The sequence below is a fragment of the Gobio gobio genome (genome assembly GCF_949357685.1).
Source record: "Gobio gobio genome assembly, chromosome: 20".
Lineage (NCBI taxonomy): Eukaryota > Metazoa > Chordata > Actinopteri > Cypriniformes > Gobionidae > Gobio > Gobio gobio.
In genome coordinates this window covers 6,108,255-6,118,662 of record NC_137113.1, presented here as the reverse complement: position 1 = coordinate 6,118,662, position 10,408 = coordinate 6,108,255, and the positions used below count along the sequence as shown (strand labels likewise).

Genomic DNA, 10,408 nt, shown 5'->3' with positions numbered 1-10,408 from the left:
GAGGAAAATTAGCTGTTGAAGTTGCGCACAAAACTATTCAAAAGAAAGGCAGTGGGAAATATTTACTTGTGTCAGCCTCCTGAAATGTTTCTCCACGACCACCAAAATATTTAAGAATGGCTCCTCCTGAGAAAGTGACATTTAGTTTTTTTACAATTATGTTAAGGGTAAATTAAAAGAAACCCAATGTTAAATTATATTATCTAATTATTGGTTGATTAACTCTTACATACTGTTCATATTTTAAACCTTCACAGCATGGAGTGAGATATTTTTTACCTTTTATGATTACATACAGTAATACATTCACTGTAAAAAAAAAATCAGGTGCCCAATTGAAAATTTTCTAGTGAGCGATCACATCTAAAATTTTCAGTTGGCCAAATTTAATTTCTTGAAATTTTATTGAATTAAAATGCATCAATTCACATTAATTCAATTTGGCCAACTGAAAAATGTAGATGTGATCGCTCACTAGAAAATTTTCAATTGGGGACCTGCTTTTTTTTACAGTGTTCTTTACTAAAATTTACCACAAATCCATTTTGCTTTTAGGTGTCTTGTATCGATCATCATTCAATAATGTTTCAGAGAGGACACTGTGTTTTCTTTAGGTTTAAATGGTCTGGGCGATTTAGCTTAACAATAGCCTATATAAAATATTTCATAATAGTATATAGATTAATATTTATTAAAGGGTTAGTTCACCCAAAAATGAAAATTCTGTCATTAATTACTCACCCTCATGTCGTTGGACACCCGTAAGACCTCCGTTCATATTCGGAACACAAATGAAGATATTTTAGTTGAAAGCTGATGCTGAGAAAGGCTTCACACAGGCCTCCATTGGCATTCAGTACATTGACACTTCCAAGATCCATGAAAGGCACTTAAAACGTCGTTACAAAGTCTATCTCACCACAGTGGCTCTACAATAATCATACAATGCGACGACAATAGTTTTTGTGCGCAAAAAAAAATCAAAATAACACCTTTATCCAACTTGTTCTTGTCTTCCGTGTGCGCCTCCACGACGCATGCGCGAGAATATGACGTAGCGCCGGTGTTCGGGAATCGATTAAATACACACTTAAGCCCCATTTTGAGCACTACGCCGAGACCTAAAGCACGATCAATGTAGAATCCAACAGCTTAGACACGCGCGTCTTCCTCTGCTCGTAAACAAATCGCTTCTGGGTCATATGTCCGAACGCCGGATCTGCGTCATATTCTCGCGCATGCGTCGTGGAGGCGCACACGGAAGACAAGAACAAGTTGGATAAAGGTGTTATTTTGATTTTTTTTTCCGCACAAAAACTATTGTCGTCGCATTGTATGATTATTGTAGAGCCACTGTGGTGAGATAGACTTTGTAACGACGTTTTAAGTGCCTTTCATGGATCTTGGAAGTGTCAATGTACTGAATGCCAATGGAGGCCTGTGTGAAGCCTTTCTCAGCATCAGCTTTCAACTAAAATATCTTCATTTGTGTTCCGAATATGAACGGAGGTCTTACGGGTGTCCAACGACATGAGGGTGAGTAATTAATGACAGAATTTTCATTTTTGGGTGAACTAACCCTTTAATAATCTTTAATTGCCTATTCAATTAAGACCATAAGAAAAAGCTTGTATTTAACCGCTTTATTTTAAACTTCATTTTGATTTTGACTGTCAAATGATTGCTCTTTCTCTTCCTATTACTTTCTTTCTCTCGAATGTTCTTAAACTATTTTTTTATTGTAATAAGCGTCTATTGAGACAAAGATTTTTCGTTTTTTTCTTTCCCAGAACTAGTGTAGGTCATGTAACGTTAACTGTTAAAAAGAAAATACATTCATAGGAGGTGGGTCTGTCTCTACGCGGTCTGTAGCCCAGAGCTGGGGCCGACGGCTGGACCATAGCGCAAGCAGTGATGCCAGTAACGCGTTACTTAGTAACGCGTTACTCTAATCTGACTACTTTTTTCCAGTAACGAGTAATCTAACGCGTTACTATTTCCAAACCAGTAATCAGATTAAAGTAACTTATCCAAGTCCCTGTGCGTTACTATTTTCGTCATTTTCCTTACTAAAAATATATATTTATGCTTTCTTGTTTAGTCTCAGCAGGGGTTTTCCTGCATAGAGGAGAATTACGAGGCGGTCACCTCCGTCAAATTTCTTCCTCCGTCTGTCGACAAAACTCAAGACAGGCAGTCACTTGCTCAGATTAGGCATGTCGTGATAATTAAATAATCATCAGAAATATATATTGTCACATTATCCTTCAGCAATCATTATTCGCATATTATGATTTGCTAGTAGCCTACAAAGTCATCTAAAGCCATTCCATAATGTCTTTCCTCCGCTGTAGCTGTCAATCATTCTCCGTTCAGCAAAACTGCGCGTCGCGTTCGGTTACAGTCAGCAGCTGCACGGTAAAGCTCACTCCATATGATATTCCCGTTATAATACTTGATATGTTGATAAAATAATTTATCTTGCTGAAGTTTATCTAGCGGTTTCTGAAAGATGTTGTGCTCGAGCTACCCAGGTGACAACACAAGGACTATTAATTAGCATCACACGCACAACAACCGGAATTAAAAACTGAAGAAACAAATCATCAGTGAATGTTTGGACCGATATAGGCTACATAGTAGACTAGGATTTGTGGGCTCAACGCTCATCTTCTCTTTATGCCGTGAACTTTTCAATGTGCACTAGCGCTGCACTGCACACTCTGATTCCATGTTGCTTTAAGCGCATCATTCTGCACCCGGGATGCGCATAAGCGATTTTGAAGCGTTTCATATATTTTCATAGTTTTGTGCACTTAAAGATTATTAAAAAATATATTGTTCTCACGTATCGATCATATAATTGTTGTACCTTTACAGAGCTGCACATCAGGTTTACAATAAACTATAAATCTTGTAATTTTATATTATTTGTGTAGGCCATATAATTATTTACATTCATATATAAATATAAATATAAATTAAAATATTAAATATAAATTGTTTTTCATTAATGTATTTAATAAGAACACAAAGTAATTTGTACCTTTTCATTAACATGTTTAGATTTTATAAAATTAGTCAAAATATTTTTTTTGGAGATACAATTTCAGGAGATACATTGTTGACGTTACTATTAAAAATGCACTTCCAATAAAGTGTTGGCAAAAACGGTTGTCATTTTTATGTTGAGGCTGCAGAGGTGTTGTCGGCAACTGATGAATGTAACTAATAAAGTAACTTGTAATCTAACTTAGTTACTTTTAAAATCAAGTAATCTGTAAAGTAACTTAGTTACTTTTAAAATCAAGTAATCTGTAAAGTAACTAAGTTACTTTTTCAAGGTAACTGTGGCAACACTGAGCGCAAGCAATGTTGATTCAGCATAATCGACGGACAGCTAACGTTATGCTGCGTTCACACCAAACGCAAATAGAGTGTCTGGCGCGAGTGATTTGATTTCAATGTTAAGTCAATGGAAAGGCGCGTTGACGCGCGTCTAGAGGTCCCGCGGCGCGGAGGGCGCTTTTCGCGCGGTGCGAATGACGCGAATTGAGCGTCTTGCGTGATAAACTGCGGCGACGCTGGCGAGTGCAATCTGTAGTTAGGGGGCCCCCTAGTGGCGGCGGGGCCCTAAGCAGCCGCTTAGTTCGCTTATAGGGAGAGCCGGCTCTGTTTCTAGGGTTTACAAAGAATGGTGTGAAAAGGGAAAAACATCCAGTATGCGGCAGTCCTGTGGGCGAAAATGCCTTGTTGATGCTAGAGGTCAGAGGAGAATGGGCCGACTGATTCAAGCTGATAGAAGAGCAACTTTGACTGAAATAACCACTCGTTACAACCGAGGTATGCAGCAAAGCATTTGTGAAGCCACAACACGCACAACCTTGAGGCGGATGGACTACAACAGCAGAAGACCCCACCGGGTACCACTCATCTCCTCTACAAATAGGAAATGTGGGTATGGTGTTCCTAATAATCCTTTAGGTGAGTGTATACAGTATATATATATATGTATATGTAGCTATTATTATAATATTATTATTTATTTTATTTTTTGTTGTTGCAATTTTTGCTTTGTACGCGGCAAAATTTTGGTTGGCCCCACCAAATCTCACTCTTAAGTTTTTTTTGAAAAGTTGGCAGTTCTGAATATGTCAGGGACTTTTAATAACTACAGGCTACTGGACTTAAAGGTGAACTATGTAGGATTTTTGCAGTAAAATATCCAGAAACCACTAGGCCAGTGTTATATATTTTGTTCAGTTGAGTACTTAGAATCAGGGCTCTGAACCGGTTCAAGGAACGAAAACGAAAACCGGAAACGAACAAAATTTTAAGAGGAACAGAAACGAAAACGAAATCAAAATCAATTTGAATCGTTCTGAACAGAAACGTTAATTTGAAATGACCATTAACCGGTTAATAACGTTATTTTATCGTTCATTTAATATTTTTATTTGGCAGTGACCAATCATGAATAGAGTAGTACAGCATGTGACGTTGATGGATCAAGCGTGAGTGAAATGCCCGCGCACCAGTCATCTATGAATCTACCGGTAACGCAAATCAGTGTAGAGCGCGCATTTTCATGCCTCAAGTACATTTCTTTCCCCGCTGAGGTCTACAATGAAAGCGCAGGTATTGGAGGACATTCTTTTCAAACGTTTAAATAAGCAGTACGGACTTTAAGCTCAAATAGACTGATTTAGGCTAGTTTATGGATTCCGTTTAAGCCTATCCAAGTAGGCTACTAGCATCTATCAAACATTTTTCCTATAGTCTTTCAGATTGCCAATACAGCTCAATGTTTTCTATATAGACGGTTGATGCTTCGTATTAAATGGTATGTTATATTGCATTAAATGATCAAGCTTTATTAGCTGACTGAATTTGATTATGTGATGAATGGACGTGTTGCGCAGTGTTTGCTTTGAAAATACCAGTTGACGGTGCATTAAAAGAGCAATGGTTATCCAGTTTATTTATTCTTTATTCATGCAATTTTTAAAACAAGTCGTGTTGAAAAAAAGTTATGTACAAAGAATGTTATCACTCTTCTGAAAAGAATTAGGCATAAGAGCTAGGCCACTTTCGATTGTCTAACGCTCCATTAAAACAGGTCCACTGTTTATGCTTTGTAATTAATGCATGTATTTCTGTTGTGGTTTTAAAAATGTTATGAAATACATATTCAAGTTTAATTACCATGCGTTATATTATTATTGAGTGAAAAATAAGTCTATTTATACATATTTGTTTAAAGTATAGGCTAAATTAAAATAACGTTATTAACCGGTATTTTTTCTTATCAAACCGTTTTCGGAACAGTAATGTTTAATGAGGAACGCAAAAACGGAAACACTATAATATCGATTCTGCTCGAAGTGAACCGATTGATATTTTTTTCCGTTTTTAAGCCCTGCTTAGAATATCCCAAATGTTTCCAACTATTTGTAAATCGTGAGAAATTGCTATTTTAACCGAGGAACCGGGACGTGTGGGCTATGCGTGTGAGTGAGTCGCCTGTCGATTGCGTCATATCTGCGTCACCCTCGGTCTCCGGTTTTATTCAGTGAAACACTTTACTCTCACTGCATTGTGAACAAGTGTCATAGCAGCCGCCGAGCGAACGTCATATCTTCCTTTTCAACACACTCAGATATATCTAATACGATAAACAGAGTTGCGTTACCTCACTCATGACTGGAAAAGAGGAAGTGGCGCCGGCAACCGTGTCATAATAAAAGTCCCGCCGGCGACGATGCCATAATAACAGTCCCGCTCTTCAATCGCTCCTGCGGCCTTGCTCAGCTCCACAACACTCGGTCCTGCTCTGCTTCAGACTACAGTAATGTTAATAATCGCATCCATGAACATGATTTCTGCCCGAGTCCTATCCTGACTGTTTCCCACCGGCTGTGAGGTGAAGACCACATGTCCCGAGATTCTGCGCTCAAACGTGGCGTCATCAAACTACGCCTTTGTTTTGAACAGGCGACCTCTAGTGGACGGAAAAGTTACATAGTGTAGCTTTAATGGCTCTACTCCTCCATGCTATAGGCTAATAGTCTCACGCATGATTCCCACCCAAAGAGTCTAGGCGGTGTTGTAGTTTCCCTTTACTATTGCTTACCTGAACAGACATATTAGGGAGATTTTTCATCTTTGTAAGGCACTAACTTCAATGGAGGAACCATTATTCACTGATGAAAGTCATTCTCTGTCTCATCCAAACAGGTTTGTAATAGATTGCATCACCACTGTTGTGCCTCGAGCGGTGCTTCCCATGATTTTCCTGTAGCTAATAAACATGCTTTTATAATGAAGTTGGTATCATTTCTTTGCAGCAAGTATGGATTATGACACGGTTGTACCCTGGGTGGGTCTCCACTGTAAAAGTGATCAATTGACTTAAAGGCACAATATGTTAGATTTTTGTGGATTAAAATATCCAAAAACCACTAGAACACACATTATCCCAAATGTTTCCAAGAATGTTTAAATCCAGTGAAATAAGCCATTTTAACCGGGACACAGACCGTGACCATGTGTCGCCTTTCAATGACATCATCCCTCTGAAACCATGGAAACACCAAAGATGCTTTAATATATTATATGTTTTAATAGACAAGGGAACAACAGTTTGGGTATAAAATGTACACGCTGCATCTTTCACACGTGGAAATCAAGTAAAGCATCAGTAACTGTCAGAAATGAACTAAATCTGATTTAACTGACCTTGTGTTGTTTTATTACTTACTAAAACACAATCAGGAGCTTCGCATTGGACGTTTGGTGCATTTCATTATAGTTTATTATTTATTCATTTCTGTATTCTATGCCATCATAAAGAGAACACTTTTTACAAGCGATCCATACACTGTATGAAAGACCAGGAACAAAGTGAAAGAATAAAGAAACGTCAAAGAAATAAAGAGTACAACACAACTTAGTGTTTCCTTCACTTTCAGTTTTTGTCCTCATTTACAATTATAACAAGCTTTTAAAAGCAGCAATCCTCCACCAAGAGTCATTCAATAAAGAATTGTATGTGTTTATGTACATTCAGGTGTTGTTTAATTAAAAATATAGTATCATATAGTTAAATATAGTGTCATATTTTAAGCATATTGGTCAAAGACAAAGATTTTATCATAGCAGGGCTCGCCCTCTGCTGGCAGAAGAATGCATTTCAACAGTTAGAGATCACCACTGCACTTTTAATGAATGGCTATGATATTTTTAATTTTGTCATTTCATCTGAATCAACATTTGTGTGATTTAGTTGGTCAAAACAGTTGAGGATTGTGTGTCTCTGGAAAATAGTCATCCATGACACTGTATTATGTTTTTGTGTCTGTTTATTAAAGAGGGATTTATGGACACATCAGTGTTTTTGGATGTGTGGAGTAAAAGTTATAGTTTAAATTTTGAAGTAAAAAGTGGCATGTTGTTACTTGTATTGTTATGTTTAGACATAATACTTTTTTAATTTTTACATACAACTTTGCATACAATTTGTACTTTTCTTTATATACAACTCAGCGGTTAATTGAGTGAAATCATTCAAATTTCTATTATGACATATTTTCTATTAAAATATATCCAATTAAATATGTAAATATTCATACAAGTCATAGAATAATTTTACCTTTCAGATAAATCTCTTTTACTGTCATCGGATATTCTATTGTTCAACTAAATTGTCAAAATAAAATGTAATACAATAGTTGATATAGTATTTTACATTAATGGCACTTAATATATATATATATATATATATATATATATATATATATATATATATATATATATATATATATATATATATATATATATATATATATATATATAATATATATATATATATATTAATAAGAATATCAAGAGTAATTTATACATCCTGTAATAGGGGGCTTCTTACCCCTCTTAATAATTAACATTTTGTGCTATACATTTTTTCACTGGTATAGTTTAAACTTCACAGACATCAAAGTTGATAAAAGAATTCTAAAAAGAGACTTCAGACAACCTTGAGAGTTACATGAGACTTATTTAATAAATACAATTATAATGTGAACTTAAAAAACAATAGGCAAAAGCAGTGGCATACACTCCAAAAAATGCTGGGTTAAAAATAACCCAAGTTGGGTTGAAAATGGACTAACCCAGCGATTGGGTTAAATGTTTGCTTAAAACAACCCAATTGCTGGGTTAGTCCATTTTCAACCCAACTTGGGTTAGAGTGTATGAAATGTGGATATATGACAATCAAAACAGCTCAAATAAAAACAAACATTATTAAAGTCTTTGGAAGCACAAAGGCAGAATTATTATCTGATGCAGATCATCTCCACATGGAGAAATATTGGCTGAATAATTGATCAGATCAATCTATTGATCCATCGTTGTTTCTGACACATTATGAGTTTTACAGTTCATCTGCATTGCATTTATAGTCATTTTAAATATCACTTGCAGGATATTTACATGAAAAATTTAACAAAACTCACTGCTTTCATTTTGTTTCATTCTGAACATGTACTGTCGTTATTGTTGGTTCTGCAGAAGCACCTCTTCCATATTTCATCTGGACTCCAGAAGGGTCGTTGCGTCTGAACCTCTTTACACAAACGATTGCTATGACGACGATGATGATGACGATGAAACCGCCTACAACAGCACCAGTGATGATACGGGCCATAAATCTGTGATCTGTTGGATATGATTTATAATCAAATTCAGAATATTCCGTAATCTCTTTAGATGCATTCAAGAGCTGAAACAACACAGACTTCACAATACACCGTTAGAATTTGCACAATTATCTATATAAATATAAACATAATAACTAAATAACAGGTTTCTGAGTTCTGTAAGTAACCTGAACTCATACTCAATAATGAATAATTATAATATAATGTAATATCTTACCAGGATCTTCATAGTCATCTCCTGTGAACAGATTTTAAATCAGTGTTAGTAGACAGAAAATAAGTGAAGAGTTGCAAACATTCACTGAATTATAAACATCAGCACAGCTTACACTAATTCTGTCATTTTACAAAAGTAAAGTTGAAGTGTTGCTTGATTGATTATATACAGTAATGTTTATATAACAGAAGCGAGTTGTTGTTTTTTGCTATATAACAGCTTCTCATGTTTGTTAGAAACCTATTCATATTCAATAATGAATAATTATAACAGAATGTATTATCTTTCTTACCAGAATAGTCATAATAATTGTCATTGTGAACAGTGAACAGATTTTAAATCACTGTTAGTAGATGGAAAATAAAAGTACAGTTGTAAACGTATTGAATTATAATCAGCAGTATTATCTACAGTACCTGTTATGCTCACAGTGAATTCTGATGATTTTCCTCCACACTGTGTTAGCACTAAGAATGTGAATTGTTCTGTCATTGCTTTAGTTGGAGTGAAGCTGCATGTGGCGCTGTTTCTCTGTTCACATGAGTCCACATGAAACGCTTGTCTACAGATTACTTTATAGTTCTCAATAAACCTATAAAATATAATGCAGCTTTCAGAGCACTCCTGAGAGACGCTGCAGGTGAGAGTTACTTCTTCTCCCACAGTTCCAGTCACATCCTCACAGATTACACTGATGACATCTGAAAAAAAGTTTATATCAGTTTAATACAATCAAGAGAAAACGAATTACTGTAATTTTACATGTCAAGAAATTAAATGTAAAGTTGTGTTGCTTCTGTGATATTAGCATCACCAAACAGAAATGCCAAAATAATTTCATTAAAAAATATATAATTTTCCAAACACTCTACATCTGAAACTCTTCATCTAGCATGTGACTCTGTGAATTCAAGATGAATTATCTTTAGAGAAAGTAAATTCTTCGAATTCAAGAATAATGTTTTCTCTTACCAAAATCTTGACAGACAGCTGTGAAAGTCCACACCAGAACGAACAGCAGCACAACATCAGCACCCATGACTGTGCTTCTGCAAAACACACATGACAAACATGAAGATCTGACGAGAAACTGCAGTCGAGCTCAGAGCTTTATTAAGGAGGAACACGTCCTGTGTGTTGATCACCGTTACGACCCTGGACTAAGGTCACCGTGTGCAGGCAAAGCAAATTACTGTCTAATGAATTCAATCACAAGATACTGCTGTAAATCATATTTATTCAATCACAGAGATGACATGCTTGTGTATATGTGTTCAGAGGTGTCAAGTAACGAAGTACAAATACTTCGTTACCTCACTTAAGTAGAAATTTTGGGTATCTATACTTTACTGGAGTAATTATTTTTCAGCCTACTTTTTACTTCTACTCCTTACATTTTCAAGCAATTATCTGTACTTTCTACTCCTTACATTTTAAAGGGGTGGTAAAACACATTCTTTTGAAGGCTTGACTG

The 10,408-nt window shown here is 35.8% G+C and overlaps 1 protein-coding gene across 1 annotated transcript; it reads right to left on the bottom strand.

Annotated features, from left to right (window-relative positions):
- Window positions 1-8,264: 8,264 nt before the first annotated feature.
- Window positions 8,265-9,980, bottom strand: LOC307143953 (uncharacterized protein). The gene is made up of 4 exons (XM_079845837.1): window positions 9,907-9,980; window positions 9,351-9,635; window positions 8,935-8,955; window positions 8,265-8,715 (listed from the first exon to the last, which is right to left on the bottom strand). The coding sequence occupies exons 1-4, from the start codon at window positions 9,971-9,973 to the stop codon at window positions 8,519-8,521; spliced, it is 570 nt and encodes a 189-aa protein (XP_079701963.1). The 5' UTR covers window positions 9,974-9,980; the 3' UTR covers window positions 8,265-8,518.
- Between the last annotated feature and the right edge of the window lie 428 nt (window positions 9,981-10,408).